Source organism: Aquarana catesbeiana, linkage group LG07 (genome assembly GCF_042186555.1).
Source record: "Aquarana catesbeiana isolate 2022-GZ linkage group LG07, ASM4218655v1, whole genome shotgun sequence".
Classification (NCBI taxonomy): Eukaryota; Metazoa; Chordata; class Amphibia; order Anura; family Ranidae; genus Aquarana; species Aquarana catesbeiana.
In genome coordinates this window covers 28249530-28272648 of record NC_133330.1, presented here as the reverse complement: position 1 = coordinate 28272648, position 23119 = coordinate 28249530, and the positions used below count along the sequence as shown (strand labels likewise).

At 45.6% G+C, this 23119-nt stretch overlaps 1 protein-coding gene across 1 annotated transcript in view; it reads right to left on the bottom strand.

Annotated features, from left to right (window-relative positions):
- Positions 1–23119, bottom strand: part of CELSR3 (cadherin EGF LAG seven-pass G-type receptor 3) — a 263963-nt gene that overhangs the window by 32011 nt on the left and 208833 nt on the right. Inside the window, exons 19-25 of the mRNA XM_073591845.1 lie at positions 21505–21688; positions 13287–13436; positions 9636–9816; positions 7947–8114; positions 5839–5965; positions 3789–3995; positions 828–1002 (exon numbers count right to left, since the gene is read on the bottom strand). Coding sequence (XP_073447946.1) covers positions 828–1002; positions 3789–3995; positions 5839–5965; positions 7947–8114; positions 9636–9816; positions 13287–13436; positions 21505–21688 — 1192 coding nt within the window. The remainder of the gene's footprint in view (positions 1–827; positions 1003–3788; positions 3996–5838; positions 5966–7946; positions 8115–9635; positions 9817–13286; positions 13437–21504; positions 21689–23119) is intronic.

Sequence of the window (23119 nt, the reverse complement as noted above, 5' to 3'; positions counted from 1 at the left end):
GTGGATTATAAAGCATATCAGAGTCCACAATGGCCAAAAAGAGGCTTAGAGGCTCTGAGGAAGAGGGGGATCCCCCCTCGAAACGCGTCAGACATCTGGAAGGTCCTCCGTCGTGTTGGACACGGCCCTGGTGACCTGGTTGCTCTTTGTCCATTGTGGACTCTGATATGCTTTTATAATTCACTTGTTTGTGAGTATGTTTTCTTTCTTTTTGATTTTAATAAACATTACTTGGGTAATGCGAAAGTTTGGTACGCCTTCTCTTCATTCTTTTACAGTGTTTCCATTGGGTATCCCCTGACCCTTGGAGGGCAGCAAGGCCTGTGCATGTACTAGGAGCCATAGGAATTCCAGGCTTCTTCCATTGCCATCGCACTACTGTTGAGCGCAGGAGATTTTGTTTGACAGTGACATAATAATTCAGGTGGGAGCATAGGTGAGGGGGTGACAGCACAGGAAGCTATGAGTTCACTGTATGTTTGGCAGGATCAGCAGGCATTTTATTGCACTTATCAAACAGATATAACAAAACACTTTCAATGCTCCCAAGTGAGCTGCAGGGTAGGGAATGCCCCCGACTGCAGCTTATTGGGGTACAAAAAAAAGCAGGAGTTTGAGTTAAAGATGAATTTAGAAGACACTCAAGCTCATCTCTACTCTGGAACAGCAACAGCGTGTTGACAGGAGCCCCCCCTGGCAGCTCACTAATGAAATGGCAAAGACATATAAGAAGTAGGGGGAGAATTAGCCCACCAAAATCCACCCATAGCTGGAGTTTCCCTTTAGATAGCTATATTTTTTAAAGCCCCTAATTATGTGCAGCTTACCTGTGATTATGGCGGGGACACCCCAACCAATGGCGTGGTAAAATCTCATAGCACCAAAGTTTATGTTCCTTACTTCGGTCTGCATGCGGTAGATGTGAAGCTCATCCACAAACAGCCAGGAGAAGGTGGACAGGAAAAAATAATGCAGCAGGATGGCGATGACGGTGCAGAGAAACTGAGGATGGAAAAAAATTGATTACTAACACAGATCATCTTATATTAATTCCAGCTTACCCTGACTTCATTGTTTTAACTTTAGTCCTTCCTAGTCCTGGTTTTAGGATTATGGATCACCATAAACCAGACTAAAAACACACTGACACTTGAGGTTACAGATATCTGACATCCTATGATCAAAAAATATTGTTACTTGAGATCCACAATAATAACTAAAATCTTGTGAGAGCCGTAAAACTGAGCACAGACCACTGGGATTTAAATCTGAACATACACATTATAATCTGATTGTAAAATATCTGTACAATATGCCATAGATTTTCCAAAACCATGTAATTTGAGGGTTACCCTGTACGATAAACTATATTTGCTTCTGTTCAGGAAATTGTTTGCACTACAGAACTGTTGGCGATTTTACAAATCTGATTGTGGAGAAATGCCAGTGTCCAATAACCTGAAGGTACTAGAGCACATGCTGTATGTCAAACACAAGGCCCGCGGCCCCTATGCGGCCCTCCAGGCCTCATCATGTGGCCCTTGCACCCAGTTTTGCACCCACCTCTGGCTCTCACCCTCCACTTCCGCTCCTCGCTGTCACTTGTAAACACAGAAGCCTTCAGTGTGTACACGGGGCAGTTTTGCTCTCAGCAGCTCCTGAAACTTACAGATCCTAGCACACGCTCACGTTGGGAACAGATCTCAAAATCTGAGAGAAAGGATGATCTACCTGGGCAGAGCCGCCTACACAGGGAGGTATAGAGCCAGGCAAGGTAAGAGAGAGAGATGCGAGAAAGCTTTTGGGGGGTGAGGGTGGTTGGGGTTGCACACTGTACATTGGGCACCCCTAAACCCTGCACTCTGTACACAGTACACCCCTGAACTCTGTAAGGAACGCATTCCTGTACCCTGCACATAGCGCACTCCTGAACTTTGCATTCTGTACATAACACACCCCTGTACCCTGCACTCTGTACACACCGCACTCCTGAACTCTGCACCCTGTACACACCGCACTCCTGAACTCTGCACCCTGTACACACCGCACTCCTGAACTCTGCACCCTGTACACACCGCACTCCTGAATTCTGCACCCTGTACACACTGCACTCCTGAACTCTGCACCCTGTACACACTGCACTCTGTACACAGCGCACTCCTGAACTCTGCACCCTGTACACACTGCACTCCTGAACTCTGCACACAGCGCACTCCTGAACTCTGCACCTTGTACACACCGCACTCCTGAACTCTGCACTCTCTACACAGCACACTCTTGAACTGTGCACTCTGTATGTAACGCACTTCTGAACCCTGAACTCTGTACGTAATGCACCCCAGAAACAACTGGCCCTTTTAGGGCAACCATACTGCTGATGCAGCTCGCAATGAAATTGAGTTTAACACCCCTGTACTAGACTATAACCCAGGTTCTATAAATACTCAGTTTGTGTCCTGTTCTGCATGATTAAGATATAAGATTTGGGCCCTACATTTCATCAAATGCGGGCACTTAGGGGTCCACACAGATGTTTCAAAATGACACTTTTGGATCCAGAGTAACAGTCTTTTTATGAAGCACGAAGCAGTGAATGTGGCTTTAAACAAAACATTTTCTGGTGGTGAATCAATCAATCACTGTCATTTAAAATACATGCACCCTGAAGATTCACCTGCTGTGATTGTTTGCTGAAAGTTATATATTCTGCTTTCTTAATACAGTATGCCCCATATAGGGTTTTATAAGGTGGACACAATGACCCTAGAGGGTACCAAAACGATGACAAAGTGAAATTCTGTGATCTAGAATAATGGAACAAACACTTCCAGGTTCAAAGCAATGACAAAGTGATACTTTGATATCCAAAACAATGGGGTTGATTTACTAAAACCGGAGAGTGCAAAATCTGGTGCAGCTGTGCATGGTAGCCAATCAGCTTCTAACTTGAGCTTCTTCAATTAAGCTTTGACAAAAAACCTGGAAGCTGATTGGTTTCTATGCAGAGCTGCCCCAGATTTTGCACTCTTCAGTTTTAATAAATCAATGCCATAGGGTCCTAAAACAATAATACATGGGTGCTTGGCGCTCTGGAACTAGCCCACACTGGCACTCAGGTTTTAAAGATGTCAATTCTAGAATGCTGTTTGTTGTGAACCTTAAAGCAGACCTTAACAGGATAGTAAGAAGTCACACACCGATGATGTCATATCCCATCCAACTTTATTAAAGCCTGACATAGCACACAGCAGCCCCACCTAGAACTGCCCCTCTCTAAGATTTCATTCAATACAGGATTCATCACAGAGATCAAGCCCCTGAAATAATCTGCTTATTGAAGGTAAACCCCAACTTCCCCCTTGCAAAATCACTGGATGAAAGTCCACAGAAAGGAAAAAACCTACTGTGGATAAATTACCTTACCTCTGGTTTCTCCCGTGGTGCTTGGGGTGATGCTATCATCCTTCCGGGAAGATCTTGGAGAATGCTGAATAGCCCAAATCTCACAAGAAGATGTCCCAGCGCTGTGCTGCAGCGTCTTCTTTTGCGAGATTTGCTGCTCAGCATTCCCAGAGATCTTGTCAGCAGAAGGACGATGTCATCCTCTGCACTGCCGAAGTTGGGGAGAGGTGCGTATATGATCTATTTTTTTTTCTTCACTGGTTCACTTTTGTATTTTTTTTCAGCATTTCAGGAAGGGAACCACATTAAAAACAGACCTTGCATCATGAAGTACAAGGTCCAATTTGAATTCTTCCCCATTGCTGAATAAAATCCGCATCTCTCACCTCGCTTTCTGTGCTGTTGATGCCCAGCAGAAAGACCAGTTCGGAGAAAAAAAGTGCCATGGCGATGTTGGAATGGATCCCCCGGGTGTTGGTTTTCAGTCCCTTAAGAGATGTCAGGATTGCAAATGTTGTCAGAAGAGCCACCAGCGAGATGGTCAGACACGTGTATGTGACGATGGCCAAAGTCTCCAGGTCTCCCTCCAGCTGCTGCATGGAAGAATAATATAAATGCGTTAGAACTGTACTGTACTGCTTAAAGGGAACCTCCACCTATACAGCCAAAAAAAGTTAAAACAAGCCATAACTGCTTTACAAAGGCTCAGCATTCTTATTTACACATATACTATAGGTTAAAGTGTCTCTAGCAGGCTGGGTAAACAAATGCAGCAAAAGGACAGTACCAACAAGTGGGTGATCAAGCTGGTGGGGTCAGACAAAAGTTTACAGCAAATATTTTACAGGTATTCATCATTCACACGTTTCTGACAGCCCACCGCAAGGTATACTTACCCAGCCACACTCTGTCACCACAGTAGAAATCCACCAGGAATAAGTTCTGGTGTTGGCTGATGTTTGAGCTTATCTGTGTGGATGATATCACTACCCTCCCTGGCATTATATATTTTCAGGTCTATTGCCACCTACTGCATCTGGTGTATGGTGAACACATTTAACGCAACTCTTTCAGGATAACCAGATGAAAGCGGAACGAGACCATAGTACTTTCACAGTGTCAACCTTCAAAATGTCTGCTCTGAATATCTGCTGGGTTTTCTTGGATGTAGACCGCCAGAATTTTTTTTTTTTTTTTACAAATAAAAATTTCATTTGTGTTATATTTTTGGGAGAAAACAGCAGCAACCTCACACAAATATGGGAAGAATGTTCAAACCCCAAGCTGAATGTCATATTCATTGAAACCAGCCCCCCCCCAGTGCTGCGAGTAGACTAGAGCTGATCAATCACTAGATGTAGCCACTCCCCTGCTTCAGCTTTGAGGACATAAGTAACTGAGATTCAAGAAAAAGAAATTAAAAACTCTCTGGCTCTGTTCATACTAGTGCCACTTGTCATATACGACTTTGGACACATAAGGGTTGCTTTACTGAAACTGGAGAGTGAAAAATCTGGTGCAGCTCTGCATAGAAACCAATCAGCTTCCTGTTTTCTTTTTTTCAAAGCTTAAAGTGATACTAAAGGTTTGTCATACATATATATATCATACTTACCTCCACTGTGCAGCTTGTTTTGCATAGAGTGGCCCCCGAACCTGCTCTTCTGGGGTCCCTTGGCGGCTCTCGCAGCTCCTCCCCACATCAGATAACCCCCTGGGAGAAGCGCTCTCCCAGGGGATTACCTTGCGGGCGCGCTCCCGAGTCCAGCATTCAGCGTCCACAGAGGCCGAATGCAGGACTCGCCCCCCCCCGGCGTCATTGGATTTGATTGGCAGCAACGGGAGCCAATGGCTGCGCTGCTATCAATCTATCCAATCAACAGCCAAGAAACCCGGGCAGAGAGACAGCACGTCCCCACCGGTCAAGTTCGAGTGGTCAGGTAAGTTAAACTGGGGGGCTGGGGGGCCGATCACTGGCAAGCGTTTTTTCACCTTAATGCACAGGATGCATTAAGGTGAAAAAACACGAACCTTTACAACCCCTTCAATTGAACAAGCTGAAGTTACAAGCTGAGAAGATGTAGCCAATCAACTTCTAACTTCAGCTTCTACAATTAAGATTTGACAAAAAACCTGGAAGCTGATTGGTTTCTATGCAGAGCTGCACCAGATTTGGCACGCTCCAGTTTTAGTAAATCAACCCCATAAGGTCACATGACAGGTCACAGCCCATTAATTTAATTGGCGTCCATTCAAATCGATGCAACTTTAGTCACAGCGCATCTTTAAAAAAGGTTCCTGCATTACTCTGATGTGACTTTCTTAAGTGCCGGAGAGTAAAAGTCGCATGAAAGTTGGACTCCAGGGTCGCACTGGGAGTCACACTAATGTGAACCGAACCTCAGAGGCCGTAAGGGATTTCTACTTAGAATTTACCTCTCGGTGTGATCCATCCATGAGGACACCAAAACTTCCAAACTGAGAACACTGGCACCGTACGTGTGTGGTGTTCCGGAAGACCATCTCACAGTCCTTCACTGCCCAGCTCCCTGGGGGATCCAGTCTAAAAGCAAAGACACAGTAATAAGACGATGAGAAGTTCTAGAAGGCATCAGCACTTTGTGTTTACAAAGTCAGTTGTGTTATACGGCCTTCACAATGAAAGTAAGTTGGTTTATTGAACAGTCATTGATTCAAAGGCCATACGATCCCAATAGCCACAAAAAAAATATCAAAAGTGCTTTGTAATGCACAGCGAGCAGGCTTTTACTTAAAGATAACCTGTCACTTTGCACTTTCTCTCTCTGCAACTAAAGTACAAATTTAGATTTTGGGTTTAGATATCCTTTAGACTACTTTCAGACTGGGGCGGGTGGGCGTCGGTGGTGCTATTTTTAGCACCGATTTACCGCTGTCTTAGCGGCGCTATTCGGCCGCTAGCGGGACAGTTTTATCTAGTGGCCGAAAAAGGGTTAAAACCGCCCGCGAAGCGTCGGTGCAGCGGCGCTATGCCGGCGGTTTGGTGGCACTGCCCCATTGTTTTAAATGGGTAGGGGCGCTTTAGGAGCGGTGTATATACCGCTCCTACAGCGCTGCAAAGATGCGGCTTGCAGGACTTTTTTTACCGTCCTGCAAGCGCACCGCTCCAGTGTGAAAGCCCTCGTGCTTTCACACTGGAGAGGCTCTTTACAGGCGCTATGCAGGTGCTATTTTTAACGCTGTAGCGCCTGTAAAGCACCTCAGTGTGAAAGTAGCCTTAGGCTAAAAATAAGTGAGTCTCAGACAATCCCCAGACGAGTTAATTTCCTGCAAAACGCATTGTGCGTGGTTACGACATGACATCATCACGCATGCGTATCAGTCAGAGTCCAGCATGTACCATCAGCCTGCTATTGCGGAGAGGGGAGATCGTGGTGATACACATTTATATGTTTTATAAATGCAACCTTTGGATTTGAAGAGCCCTTTCACACTGGGGCGGTTTGCAGGCGCTATTGCGCTAATAATAGCGCCTGCAAACCGACCCGAAAGTGCCGCTACTTTCATTCCAGTGTGAAAGCCCCGAGGGCTTTCACACTGGAGCGATGCGCTGGCAGGACGGTAAAAAAAGTCCTGCCAGCAGCATCTTCGGAGCGGGGTGTATACCGCTCCTTTACCGCTCCTGCCCATTGAAATCAATGGGACGGCGTGGCTATACCGCCGGCAAAGCGCCTCTGCAGAGGCGCTTTGCGGTGGTATTTAACCCTTTCTCGGCCGCTAGCGGGGGGTAAAACCGCCCCGCTAGCGGCCGCATACCGACGGTAAAACGCCGCTACTAATAGCGGCGTTTTACCGCCGACGCCGCCCCCGCCCCAGTGTGAAAGGGCTCGAACAGTAAAAATATGTTTTTTATTGTGTATTCTTCCCTTTGATGGTGATATCTGAAGGCTTGTACCAAGAGGCCATCGAAGAAACATTCAGCTTGAGCGTGTTTGACCATTTATAGTCTGATGATCCATATTATCTGGTAAGAGGTTTTCTTCAATGATGACATATGGTGGTGGAAGGTCCTTGGTAACAGGAGTTTGAATACACACATAAATTAACTGTTGCTGTTTATATGCACATATTTGGACTATTATATTTCACTTGCACTTTTACATTTTTTTCACATGCTTTATTTTGGAACACATGGGTTGGTATCAAGTACATGCATTTGTTTAAATTTTTACGCATGATTTATACTTTGAAATTTTATATACAACTTTTAATAGTTGTTTACTTATAGTTCTGGGTAAATATATAGCGCTGCTTTATTAATTTAAAGCTTAAAAGAAGTGATAACCTTCCTGAAGTGTCCAAATACTAAGTAAGGGACTGTCTTATGTGTTACCCGCACTGCTTGCCATTTAGCAGTCTCTGCAACTTCTGACTTTAATGTGCATTTGAGTGACTGGATACTGCAGACAGTGCTCAGGGTCTGTCTTGTTACAGAGGGTGCGGAAGGGATGAAGTCAGTGGAGGTTCTGCTCAGCCAGGAGATATATAAAAACACAAAGACATACTGGCTGGACTGGTTCCACTGTACGCAGACGGGCTTGCTTCTGTTCACGGTTTCCAACAGCTGGAAATCTAGTATCAGTGGTGCCTCCAGGTCCCCGTGGATAAAGGTCTGGTCTCTGAGTATGGCCACGCTTATGATGGGTGAATTCATCACTGGATTTTTGGGAAGCCTAAAAAAAAAAAAAAAAAAAACAACATATATTTCACAATATATTTACTGTATGATTATACCCAGGGCCAAGACAAGGGGTGGGCAGGAGGGAAAGCTGCCCCGGGGCGCAACGGTTCTTTGCAGGGATGAGGGCACGCTGTGCTGAGTTCCTTCTGGTACAAGGCTTACAGGAGTAGTGACAGCAGCATCACTAGTCTTGTAAGCCCAGCACTGGGAGCAGTGAGGAGAGAGCCGGGAGGAGGTGTGGGTTACACACCCCCTAAGCTCACACATCAGGAACAGGAAGGGCACAGTTTGGCAACTTTGACCTGGGTGCTGAATGACCTTGTCCTGACACTGATTATACCGCAGCATAAGAGGCTGATAATTTAGATAGCTAGCTCCTTAAATATCAATCATTGGTCAATAATGTTTGGATAGCACGATTCTAATTTTCCAATCTTCTTTCTTGTATTAATGTTATACATGAGAATTGCAGCTTCTGAGGGGTCACAGTTTTGGATATAACTCCTCTCAAATGTTTAATTATATTTTATTTTATTTGTCTTAGTGCAATTTTTGATTTCTTTTCCACCTTAAATATCAAGCACTTTTGTAAAAAGGAATCTGCACTTTGTTCATGCAGGGAAAAAAAAAACAAGGTAATTAAAAGAGGACCTGTGTCATGGAAGCTGCGTCCTAGTTGTTTGGTTGTATCTTATTACAATGCTTACTGGACTGCAGACCTGGAACAAGCATGCAGCAAATGAAGCGACCCATCTAAATGTTTGTTCAGGTCGGTGACTTGGAAAGTATTAAAGCTATATAATCAGTCCAACAACCAAGAAAAACAGAATTCTGGAAGCTGTACCTAAAAAGGCAAGCAGAGGGCAAAGGGCTAATCACCAGTATTGGCCGTGGTCTCCCCGCAGCTGATCTTTTTCCCATTACTGACTGTCCATGCCTTGTTCTGCACTGCATCTCTGTGTGGAGGCGGCCATCTTGGGAGAGGCAGGGCTTTGCATCCTCGTGTCACAATGTTCTCCTTGCTGGAGGCTCTGACATGAGGAAGCAAATCCCTGCATCCACCAAGATGTCTGCCTCCACACAGAGATGCTGCTGCACAGTAGTGACATCAAGAAATCACACTCCAGGTTTGGCGAGGCTATAGGTACTGGAGTGCCTAGGCATATTCATAAACCAAGAAGAGCACTGCTATTTTTCAGGAAAAAAGGGTACATTTTCCAAACTGTTCAGGCACAATAACATTTCTTGATGTTCCAAATAGAGATCTGTGCGGATCGGGAAATGTCTCACTGCCTGTGATTAGAACTGTGCAGTGTCGACTTCCTGGCGAGATCGGGCAGGTGGGATCCCCGAACACGCCCGAGCCCATTCCTGGTTCCCAACAACACAGCAAATCTTCACTTTTTTTTACGCCCATGCCCACTGTGATCAATAAAACTGTCAATTCTACCATGTAGATCAAGAAGTACAGATCTGTTTGTGTGTCCCTCCTGGAGCCCGTGGAGTGGCTCACCTGAGGTTCCTCTTGTCGGTGCTGTATCTTGCTGGAAGCAGGTCCCCGAGTGTTCGGTAGACTAGCAGGATAAGGATGGTAGCGGCAGGCTCTGGATCAGGGATCGCTCTCTTTGGCGGGGGAACAGCAGTTGTTAGGTTATTCTCAGGGTTGGTTGGAGTTGGTAGAACCGTAGGGGGAGCTATTACAAGAGAAAAAAAATATCTATCAACAGAAACCTGGGAGAAACATGGAGGCTGTCATCGTTGAGCTCTCTACCTGAAATCTTAGTTTCTGGTTGTCAGGCTGACCCTTTTTAAGGTGCGCTGATGACCCAAAGCAAGTACACAGATTAGGAGCTCTGAACTTCCTGACTCACATGTGTGTTTCGGTGAATGACTCAAAGTATTGATGGGTCATCATGACAGCCAGACAACTAGCATTTTTAGAGGGAAGCCCCTGCCTTTACATCATGGTAAGTTTACTTTAAGCCATGTCAGGGGATAATTGTAGAATACCCTAACTCAGAAACAGGTACTCTTTGCTTCATTCTACATACTGTAAGTTCCTATAAATAATAATGTAAACCCAAAGATGGAGTTTGTTATATTTAAAGAGACTGCCAGAGTGGAAAAACCTTCCTGTCCAATCCTATTTTGACAGGGAAAGCTTGCTTACTCCTGCCTCTGCCTCTGCCAGTGAGGCCAATAGTAGCGTGTTTGGGCAGGGCTAGTAACAAGTATTTGCATAACAGAGATCTCAGAGTTTTAGGACTCCTAGGAAAAAGCTGAATCTGCATGCAAGCATTTGGAAATATCTTCTTTTGGATGACACTGACTGTCCAAGAGCAAAGGTTTGCTGTACATAGAGCCAAACTTTTTTTTAACCCCTTGCCTCAACTTGGCCCTTTAGGAGGACCTAAATGCTGGAGGACAGAACTGGGCTGATTGTGTGACTGCTGTAGTTGGCTGTCACAGCAGTCACATGATCAGATGCTCCCGATTGAGATTGCGATCTGCCCTTGACAGCTCAATTACTATGCTAAGAGTGTGCTCTCAGCGCAGAAAAGCCGTTCCCTGTGGACGAATATGTGCGGCAGCTCAGCGTTAAAGCCCACCCTCTTACCCACCCATTCGCTATGTATATGCGTACGGCCCGGTGGCAGGTTAAAGGCTGGGTTCACCTTTAGGAGCATGTTACATATTTAGGGAGTAACATGCTGCTGTGCAGCCAGCTCCCGCCACCAGAGCTCCCCACTTTGTGACAGTGGGCGGGGGATCTTCTTCCTGCATCCCCTGTCACAATTTGAAAACAGTGAGGACATGTGGGGTTCCGCCCACACGGCCACATAATTCATTCACAGTTTCCTGTGAATGAATAGACTACAAGTACCGTCAGCCATCGCAGCTAACGGCTTGTAGTTCTCAATGAATCGCTAGGACGCAGGTGAGCACTCTCATAGTTCATTTATTCTTCCTGACATTCGGTAAGTGCCTGCCCATATGGAAGGTACAGCTTACTGAGAGTCAGCAGGATCCTGACATTGCACCAGCAATCTTCTGATTGTGGGTACAATTCTTTAAAGAGGAAGTAAATGCTCCCACTCTGATGCTTCTTTTTATTTAGTCCATTATAATAAGTAATTATTAAACTATAGCCACTGTAATCCAGCCCAAATCGCATATTACTTACTGTTTAAAGAAACTTCAAAAAACTTGTTTCCAGGGGTTAGGCAGTGCCACCTTAAGTATTGTTTTCTGAGTCCACAGTGGAGTGTATTTCCGCCCTTACATTGAGCACTTCCTGTACTGTTAACCAAGCCTCCTTCTCAATCCAACATATCTATGGCAACCCTGCTTCCCTGCTAATAGCTGACTTGTTTTATTTCATAGTATTTACTTGTGCCTATAATCTAGTGTTTGCCTGTGTCAGTCTTATCAGCTTCAGCTGATAAGGCTGCAGTAATGCTGTCCGATGCCCAAGTTTACACTCCAAGTGATGTCACATGGTCACATGGGGTGTAGGAGGAAGCTCTGAGTGATTATGAAGTCTTGTGGGATTGCAGTGGTGTGCCTTAGGAAGTCCTGAAAATAGATAGATAAGTACACAGAGTGTGCCGTAAATCAGGGGAGATATGGGCACGCTCAGTGACGTCATTCTAAAGAACATAAAGGATTACAACAATACTAAGCAGGTAAGGAGTTATCTACCAGCAGTGTTCATTAGGGTTTTTATGCTGATTTACATGGGACAAAGTTGTGGGGGAGAGTTTACAACCACTTTAAAGGCTGCAATGTATAACCACTTCCAGACCAGGTCTTTTCTGGAACTTTTTGTTTACATGTAACAATCAGTATTTTTAGCTAGAAAATAGAACCCCCACACATTATATATTTTTTAAAGCAGAGGCCTTATAGAAAGAATTTTTTTTTATGTCACACGGTATTTGTGCAGAGGTTTTTACATTTTTGGGGAACAAAATATACTTTTAAAAATTTTAATGCAAAAAACAATACATAACCCAATTTTTGGTAAGATATAAAAGATGATATTATGCAGAGTAAATAGATACCAAACATGTCACACTTTAAAATTGTGCACGCCTGTTCAACGCGATAAACGGCGTAAATTTCAATATCCATAGGCGACGCTTTAAAAGCCTTTACAGATTACCACCTTAGATTTAGAGGAGCTTAGAGGTCCTAGAATTACTGTTCATGAGCTGATGTTTGGGGTGATATCTCACATGTGTGGGATGATCACTGTTTGCGTGCGCTCTGGAATGTCTCGTGAGTTCGCATTTGCATGCAAACATGGGGGGGATGGGGGCTTACATTTTTTTATCACTTTTATATAAAAGATGATATTACGCCAAGTAAGTAGATACCAAACATGTCACGCTTTAAAACTGTGCATACCCGTGCAACGGCGACAAACGACGTAAATGTTACTATCTATAGGCGACGTTTTACAAGCCTTTACAAGTTACCACTTAGAATTACTGCCTATGACCTGACGTTTGCGATGACTGTTGCTTTACAAGACCCCAAATCTTTCCTCTACACCTAAAAGCATTCGATCACACCAAGATTGGTGTTTTAAAATGCTTTTGTTTTTTTGAATATGGTGCCGTTGACATTCAGGTAAAATGGAAGTGATGTCAGGTCATTGCTTCCGGGTTACCATAGCAGATAGACAATCAAAGCCAATCCGGGCTTTGTTTGGCTCTCCAATCAGCCGGAAGACGCGCCGGCTGGTCAAAAAATTGGAAGGCAACAGGAGGGGAGGCATTGGGGGGACTCGTCTCCTCCAGCCTGCTGCTTGTAAAAGCAATCCAGCAGCTAGTTAGCCACTAGGATTGCTTTAAAAGACAGCTGACCATCGTCTCGGTATAACCACTTAAAGTCCAGTGACGTACGGGTACATCGCTGCTCTGGAAGTGGGTAAAAATAATGAATGCACATTTTTTTACCGGAAAAAAGATGTCCATTGATTTAAAGGTGAACTCATTAACCTTTAAAGTTTATGAACCTTTAAATCTGAACTCCAGCCTTACCTTTAGTCTTGCACACTTGTACAGGCTCATCTCCTGCAATGAAAATGCAGTCATCTCTACCCAGGCTCACTCACCCTGACAATAATAAGTCATCAGATGCCCTATGACATTATTACCTTCCACTTTAGGTGTCTTTAGGACAAAAGCAGGCAGCACCACATGAGTATGGGGATCCCATGGTGTCTGTCCCCGGAACAGACTGCTGTGATATCTGGGGAAATGCCTTCTGAGAGGGATCTGGTTGTCCACACGTTCAATATTTACAACTGCAACAAATAAAAAGGTGACACAGTGAGTGAAAACTCTGCACAAGCAAACATGACTTTATCAGACCCGGCTAGGGTTCGCCTATAAACAACACAAGGCAAAGCTAATTTACAACTAAAACTATACAAAATACCCAAATGCTACACTAAATTCACAAGTTAAGCAACACATTATGTGATGAAAAAACAGAAAAAAATTATATATATATATATATATATATATATATATATATATATATATATATATATATATATATATATATTTTTTTTTTTTTTTTTTTTTTTCAAATATAATATAACTGCAATTGTGCAAAATAATAAGGTAAAGTACAAATGCTTGTGCAAAAGTTTATAAATTCCCCTCAAAAGTCCATGACTCATACCAATTCATATGACTGTTCATAAATTTAACTGAAGGTATCCCCAAAACTCCTACTTCCTGCTGGAAAAACATGCTTCCAGCACCATGTGTCACCATTCAAGCAGCCGCTTACCAATGTGGACCAATCGATTATAAATGGTCAGATAGCATGCAAATATGTCTTGCACCACAAGGTATCCCAGCTTGAGATTCGTCTTCAGCTTGGATCCTCTCCACCACCATCAGATGTCCCCATCAAAATAAAAATTGGTACAGATCCAACGTGAAGTACGTAAAACCCAGCTTTATTAAAACACACCAATTGTGCCAAAAAATCTTACATAAAAATAGCCCAAATATGTATTACTGCTAGTAATTTTCCAATGTAGCAGGCTGAAACCGGGCTCCAGCTGGTGTGCCTGTGCATGACGTCACGTCGTAGCCATTCCCTACGCGTTTCGTCGGAAAGGACGTAGTCAGGGGACTGATGGATCTGTACCGATTTTTATTTTGATGGGATATTTTGTATTGTTTAGCAATTGATATCACAATTGAATGGTGGCTGCTTTATTCTGCTAGATATAACACCTTAGCGCAAAAAATTATTATATTTTTAATTGACACATTAGCTTGAGATGCTTATGACCCTGGCCTGTGTGTGACAACGTCACGTCGTAGCCATTACCTATGCGTTTCGTTGGAAAGGACATCGTCAGGGAACTGATGGATCTGTACCGATTTTTATTTTGATGGGATATTTTGCATTGTTTAGCAATTGATATCACAATTAAATGGTGGCTTCTTTATTCTGCTAGATATAACACCTTAGCGCAAATTATTATTATATTTTTAATTGACACGTTAGCTTGAGATGCTTCTAAATGCCATACAAAATTAATTTACGTGCAGTTGAGTCAGTTCAACTACTTTTGCATTCACATTGACTTATATGGGGATTGAAGCACTTTAGAAGAGGACAAAAGCCCATTGACACCGACCATTGTGCCACGTTTACACTTCCTGTTGGGGGGCAGTACAAACGCATGACTGAGCAGCATTTTTACTGACCCCAAAGCTGCAAAGGCAGCAGACAGGGGTGCGCACATGCTGCAGCAACGATGCTTTGCATCATGGTGCAACAAAATTATCCCACCCGTTGCGTTGGGTGGTTTATATCACCCACCGAATGCGACCCATTCAACTAAATAGCACTGCGCCCCAACCACATGCAATACATAGGTTGCGGTGCAGTGGTATTGGCTTTTAGGGGTTAAAACAGGCACTGGTCAAGTGACGTGAAGGGAATTCTCCTGAATGGGGTCTCAGACAGCAAAAAGAACTTTGTAGAAGAGTTTACACCTCTCAAGTCTATCAAAATGAAAGCAAAGGTTTGGCTGGGCTTTGCCTTAAAAGTGCACCTGGCAAACCCACAAAAAATAGGATTTTTAAAACAGCTTACCTGTAAAATCCTTTTCTTTCGAAGGACATCACGGGACACAGAGCCACAGTAATTACTGATGGGTTATATAGGTATCACTGGTGATTGGACACTGGCACACCCTATCAGGAAGTTCAACCCCCTATATAATCCCTCCCCCTTGCAGGGATACCTCAGTTTTGTAGCCAAGCAATATAGTGTATTAGAAGAGGGGCGGGACCTCTGTGTCCCGTGATGTCCTTCGAAAGAAAAGGATTTTACAGGTAAGCTGTTTTAAAAATCCTATTTTCTTTCTCGAACATCACGGGACACAGAGCCACAGTAATTACTGATGGGATGTCCCAGAGCAATGCTACCTGAGGGGGGGGAACCACGACCAAGTAGAGTGCAATCAGACCTGAGGACCCTGTACCGCTGCCTGCAGCACACTACGCCCAAAGGCGATGTCCTCATGCCTTCTCACATCCACCTGATAGAATCTGGTGAATGTATGAACTGAAGACCAGGTTGCGGCCTTGCAGATTTGAGCCATAGAGGCCTGGTGATGCACTGCCCAAGAAGCACCAATAGGCCTTGTGGAATGTGCCCTGATCTGAAACGGAGGAATCTTCTGTTTCAAACCGTAAGCTTGAATGATCAACTGTCGAATCCATTTAGAAATGGTAGCTTTTGACGCTGCCTGTCCTCTATTGGGACCCTCTGGCAGCACAAACAAAACATCCGTCCTGCGGATCTGAGTAGTTGCCCCTAGATAGGCCTTAACTGCTCTTACTACATCCAACGAATGTAGAGATCTCTCTTCCGGAGAACAGGGATCTGGAAAAAAGGAAGGTAGAACAATGTCTTGGTTTAAATGAAAATCAGAAACCACCTTCGGTAAAAAACTAGGATGAGGGTGTAGTACCACTCTATCCTTGTGTATAATCAAATAAGGCTCTTTACAGGAAAGAGCTGCTAATTCTGATACTCTTCTAGCAGAAGAGATGGCCACCAGAAAAATTAATTTCCTTGTCAACAAGACCAAAGGAATCTGACTTATTGGTTCAAAAGGCTGTTTCTGTAACACAGCCAGGACCAAATTCAAGTCCCAGGGGTTTAGGGGCGCTTTAACCGGAGGATTAAGACGCATCACCCCCTGCATAAAGTTTCGGACCGAAGAATGCGAAGCAAGTGGCCGCTGAAATAATACTGATAAAGCAGAGACCTGGCCCTTGATGGTACTCAAGGCCAGCTTCATCTCTAATCCCATCTGTAGAAAATCAAGGATTCTACCTATGACATATTTCCTGGGATGCCAACCTCTGGATTCACACCAGGTTATATAAGCCTTCCAGACTCTATGATAAATCATCCTGGAAGCTGGCTTCCTTGCATTAATCAAGGTAGATATGACAGGACCTGAGAGCCCACGACTCTTCAGAACGTGGGTCTCAATAGCCAAACCGTCAAATTTAGCGTTTGTAAGGCAGGATGGAACACTGGGGAACCCACCGTCATCCTTACTATTTCTGCATACCAAGTCCTTCTGGGCCAAGCGGGGGCCACCAGAAGTACCGACTTCCTTTCCTGCCTGATCCTGCGAAGGAGTCGTGGTAGTAGCAGAATAGGCGGGAATGCGTAAATCAGTGAGAACCGATGCCACGGAATCACCAACGCATCCGTCCCGCATGCAAGAGGATCTTTTGTCCTTGCCACAAATCTGTCTATCTTTTTGTTGAATCGGGATGCAAAGAGATCTACATCTGGAACCCCCCATCTTTGGCATATGGCCCAAAAGACGTCGGGATGCAGAGACCATTCCCCTGGAAGTAACTGCTGGCGACTTAGATAGTCCGCCTGCCAATTCTCTATTCCCGGGATGAAAACTGCCGATATGCATGGCACATGCATCTCTGCCCAGACTAAGATCTGGTTCACCTCTTTTTGAGCAGCTCGGCTCCGGGTGCCTCCCTGATGATTGACATAAGCCACTGCTGTGGCATTGTCGGACTGGATCCTGACCGGACAACCCTGTAGCCTGATAGTCCAGGCTTTTAGAGCTAGATGTATCGCCCGGATCTCCAGAATGTTGATGGGTAAGGTCCTCTCTGTCTTGGACCATACCCCTTGGACTGCAGCCTGTTCCAGAACTGCTCCCCAACCTGACAGACTGGCATCTGTTGTTACCACCGTCCAGGTAACCGGTAGAAAGGATTTCCCCTTCTGCAGGTTTTCGGGTATGAGCCACCAATTGAGGCTCTGACGCACCGCATGCGACAGGTGCATCGGAAAGTCTAATGCCTGAACCTTCTTGTTCCAGGTCGACAGAATACTGTGTTGCAGCATTCTTGAGTGAAACTGAGCATAGGGAACTGCTTCGAATGAAGACACCATCTTCCCTAGTAGCCTGATACAAAGGCGGACTGAGGGACCCTTCTTGGTCCTTACTGTCAGAATCAGCTCTCTCAAAGCAGTGATCTTTGCCTGGGGTAGAAATATTTTCTCCTGGCTTGTATCTATAATCAGACCTAAATATTCCAGTCTTCTTACTGGTTTTAGGAAAGACTTTTCTAAGTTGAGGATCCAACCCAGGTGTTCTAGATACCTGACCGTGGTCCTCAAGTTTCCATTCAAAGAGGCTACCGACCGGTCTATCAAGAGCAGGTCATCTAGGTATGCTATGACAGCTATACCCTGAGCCCTTAATCTGGCCAGAGGAGGAGCCAAGATCTTTGTGAACACTCGAGGTGCAGTGGCTATGCCAAAAGGCAGAGCCATAAACTGGAAATGGCGCCCTCCTACCTCGAAGCGCAGAAACTTCTGATGAGCAGGAAAAATGGGCACATGCAGATATGCATCTCTGATGTTTATTGATGCCAGAAATTCTCCTCCCTGCAGGGTGGGAACTACTGTTCGAATTGATTCCATGCGGAAGGATTGAATCCTTAGGAATCGGTTCAGATCCCTTAAGTCTAAAATGGGCCTGACATCCCCATTTGGCTTTTGGACCGTAAAAAGGTTGGAATAGAAGCCCAATCCCTGGTCCTTTGCGGGAACTATCATAATGACCTCCTGCGACAAAAGTCGCTCTAACGCTAGAAGGAGCGACTGCTTCTTCTCTGGGTCTCTGGGAACATTTGATCTGAGGAACCGAGGAGAAGGGAATTCCTGAAACTCCAGCTTGTACCCTAAGGTTACCGTGGAGACTACCCATCTGTCCTGGAAGTCCTCGTGCCAGAGCTCTGAGAACTGTCGCAGTCTTCCCCCCACTCGAGTGAGCGGGGGAGCCCCCTCATGCAGAGGTCTTAGTGTTTTGCCTAGTAGGCTTCTTTCCCCAGGACTTCTTTTGTCCCTGGGGTTGACTCTTGTCTCTGGACCCGTCGAGACTGCCTGGAGGCTGAAGCCCCCGGAGCTGGGGAAAGAGTCCGTTTGAAAGAGGGACGCTTACTCTTCTTCTTGACAGGTAAGAGAGTGCTTTTCCCACAAGAGATTCTCTTGATATAGTTATCCAAGTCCTCTCCAAACAACCTTGCACCACGAAATGGAAACCCAGCCAGTAGCTTCTTACATGGTGCTTCGGCTGACCAATTTTTCAACCATAGGATTCTACGTATATGCACCAACCCCAGTGAAAGACGGGAGGTTTGCACGATAGAATCTCTAATGGCGTCAACCACAAAGCATAAGGCCGCTGGAAGGTTAGCAAACCCCTGGGCCTGCTGTTCAGGTAATACTCTGATGACCTGCTTAACATGGTCTCTTAAGTATTGACAGACTCCAATCGCTGCTACTGCAGGTTGGGCCACTGATCCTGCTAAGGAGAAAACATCCTTCAATAGGGATTCCATCCTTTTATCTACAGGATCCCTGAGCATCTGAGCATTGTCTACAGGACAAGTCAGGCTATTATTTACGGAGGAAATGTCGGCATCAATAGCCGGTATTCCCCACATTTTAATAAACTTTTCTTCCATCGGATAAAGTGTTGAAAACTTTCTCGGCGGAAAAAAACGTTTGTCTGGGTGATCCCACTCAGAATAAATAAGCTTTTCAAGTAAAGTATGAACAGGAAAAGCATGTGCTGCTTGGAAAGGTTTCAGTGACCCCAAAGCAGAAGAGGATTCTTTAGCAGTTTCAGGTATGGGCAACTTAAATGTGGAGCGGACCAATCCAGTGAGGATCTGCACTAAGACTTTCTCCTCTTGGGAAGTCGCAGAGGGTCCCTCTCCACCTGAATCCTCTGAAGAGGAATCATCCATCCCATCCCGATCCTCTGAAAGGGATTCATCTCCTTTATCCTAGAGCTCCTCTGTCTGAGGGTCTTGGGGAACAGAGGAAAGCCTAGTGCGTTTTCTTCCACTGAGTGAAGACGTAATCACGGCCATTAATCTTTCCTCTAGACCATTAATGGTTGAGGAAAAAACCTCTTGTGTAATATATACAGGGGCTGAAGTGCCAGAAGCAGGTGTAGCCCCTGACCCCGATGGCTCTCCCTGGCTAGCCGTCCCTGGCCCATCTTTAGGGGGGGAGGATGCTGCCGACAGGGGGCCATCAGAACCTGAACGAGATCCCCTAGTGTCTCTGGTTCCTGGGGTGCTTGAACCTCTTCTACCCATAGTGCAAAGCAACAAGGTATGAGGTATACAAATGAACACTGCCCGCTGAGCGATGTAGTCTGGCTAAAAGCCTTGCTACCCAATGCTCAGTCTGGTGTTACTTCAGTAAATGCTGCCTAGGAGAATGCCTGTGTCCCACCTTACATGCGACCGTCAGCTCTGTGTCTCTCAGAAGGCTGAGTGCACCTGTACAGAGTGCCTTTAATAGCCTGCAGCTGGCCTGAGTGAGAGACTAAACACTCTGTGCTGACATCCCGCCCCCTCCTCTACCGCCCCCCCCCCCCTCGAGTTTTGAAAAAAACGAGCGCTTCCCGCACTGCCGACTCTCCTGTCATGCTTCTGGAGAAAAGGCTGGGGATGGGGGGGGGGGAAGGAGGGAGACTGGTAACAAGATCTGCCTGAACGGCTATCTTCAGAGATGGTGGCCATTAGGCCGCAGAGCCCGGGTGGTATAACCACTTTCTAGACCCCTGTGGCCCCTCTCTAGCCTGGGGGGAACATTCAAACATGAGAAATCCCCCTTTCCACCTTACCTGCTTGCAGCCTGCTTTGAGACGCTGGGACATAATCAGCACTGAACACCTAAGACAGTCAGTCAGCATGTGTAGGTTTGTGCTCTTGGCAGCCCCCGGTGGTCACAATAGGCATAGCATGCATTTACCTTAAAGGAGAAAAGCCACTAGAACTCAAAAATTCTGTGGAATCTCCTCTTACCTTATCCAGCCGCAGGGTGCTGTTTACACAGACCCAATCTTCACCTCTCACGGTGGGCTCCGTTTGAAAAAACCGTCAGAGACTGGGGCCCCCATCAGTAGGGGGATCCAACAGTTCTGGGACCGTAAAGCACCTTGCCAGAAATTAGGAAGTTTAAAGCCATTTTCTGATCTGCGGGGTCCAGCTCTCTAAAAAGAGAAGCATTACGGGTAAAACCTTGTTTCTTCGGACACGAGGCCCGGGTACCATTCAATTCGGCCATGAAAAGACACTTTGAATGGATCCGGTTCGCCTGGCTTGCCCCAGTATAGGATCTTAGGATATTCCCTTTGGAGCTCAGCACAGGACATCTTTACACGTCCATCACCTAAGACACTGGCGTAAAAACTGAGGTATCCCTGCAAGGGGGAGGGATTATATAGGGGGTTGAACTTCCTGATAGGGTGTGCCAGTGTCCAATCACCAGTGATACCTATATAACCCATCAGTAATTACTGTGGCTCTGTGTCCCGTGATGTTCGAGAAAGAAATAGCAAATGCTGTCTGGACCATTGCCTTCGGGGAGGGATCTGCACAACTCTGCAGCTAAGCTCACCCTACTCCTCCCTTTTAGCAGCAACTATGCAGCTCAGCTCTACTTGCTTCCCCCTCATAGCAGTGACTATGCAGTTCAGCTCTTCTTGCTCCCCCCTCCTAGCACCGACTAAGCAGCTCAGCCCTTCTTGCGCCCCCCCCTCCCAGCAGAGACTCAGCTGCTTAGCTTTTCTTGCTCCCTCCTCCCAGCAGACACTCAGCTGCTCAGCTCTTCTTGCTCACCCCTCCCAGCAGTGACTGAGCAGGTCAGTTCTTCTTGCTTCCCCCTCCCAGCAGTGACTGAGCAGCTCAGCTCTTCTTGCTCCCCCCTCCCAGCAGCTCAGCCTACCCAACACAGAGGAAAAAAAATATCTGCTGAACACTTACCAATATTTGGAGTCACCAGTCCAACAGGGTTCAAGTAGGTGAGTTTCATGTTGCGGGCCAGAGTGCCAGTGTACTCTCGAAACAGCTCCATGAGGCCAGCGCTGCCTCGCTCAGTGTGCAGTAGGGTCTCCCAGTGCTCCCTATTAGAAAGCATGAGAACGGAGCTCCCCGACCTGAGTAGATTCTACAACAGAAACCAGGACAGCTGATATTAAATACATTCTAAAAGCAGACATTGTAAGGAAACTAATAAAATAGGTGCACTTTAGTGGTCATCTGCCAATATATCCCTCCTTGCTCTCCTCATCACCCAACAGAGACCTTACAACAAATGATAACTCAACTACTAATTATGTATGGCTCTTTTCGATTGGCTTTAAAAAAGACCTACCTTCCACAAGGCGTACAGGGCAAAGGGGTATCCAGTAAGTTCTATACTACACTAGTAGTACTAGCCCATGACAGAAGCAGCTCTGAAGAGAAGTAAATTAGAGTGATCAGAAACACTGAAGTTGTTCAAGTCATTTCCTCAGCAGCTCAGCTCTCCCTTCTCCCCATCCCAGTAATGACTTAGCAGCTCAGCTTACCCTACTCCCCCATTCCAGCAGTGACTCAGCTTCTCAGCTCTCCTTGCTTCTCTTCTCAGTAGTTACTCAGCAGCCCATCTCACATTGCTCTACCTCTTAGTATTATCTCAGCTCATCCTACTCCCCCATTCCAGCAGTGTCTCAGCAGCTCAGCTCCCCTATTTATTTGAGGTATTTAGTGCTGACAATTTATTCATCACCATATATATATGTATATTATACATTTACATTAGTCCCTGCCCTCAAGCCTACAATATAAGGTCCCGAACTCACATGCATACATACACATACTAGGGCCAAATTAGACAGGAGCCAATTAACCCACCAACATGTCTTTGGAGTATAGGAGGAAACCTTCGCAGGCACAGGGGGAACATGCAAACTCCAGGCAGGTAGTGCCTTTGCTGGGATTTAAACTGATGACCCTAGTGCTGCCAGGCAGAGGTGCTAACCACTAAGCCATTGCTCTGCCTGCTCCCCTCCCTGGTAGTGGCTCAGTAGCTCATCTCACCTTGCTCTACCCTCTTAGCATCGACTCATTCCTACTCCCCCCTACCAGCTGTGACTTAGCAGCCCAGCTCTCTCAGACTCAATAGTCTTCTAATCTCTAATGTGAAGGCTGTGACAAAAAGCAGACAATTAGGCTACACTGACACCAGCGATTAGAGCTGGAGCGAATAGTAGTGGCTGGAAAAATAGGATTTTTTAAAACAGCTTACCTGTAAAATCCTTTTCTTTCGAAGGACATCACGGGACACAGAGCCACAGTAATTACTGATGGGTTATATAGGTATCACTGGTGATTGGACACTGGCACACCCTATCAGGAAGTTCAACCCCCTATATAATCCCTCCCCCTTGCAGGGATACCTCAGTTTTGTAGCCAAGCAATATAGTGTATTAGAAGAGGGGTGGGACCTCTGTGTCCCGTGATGTCCTTCGAAAGAAAAGGATTTTACAGGTAAGCTGTTTTAAAAAATCCTATTTTCTTTCTCGAACATCACGGGACACAGAGCCACAGTAATTAC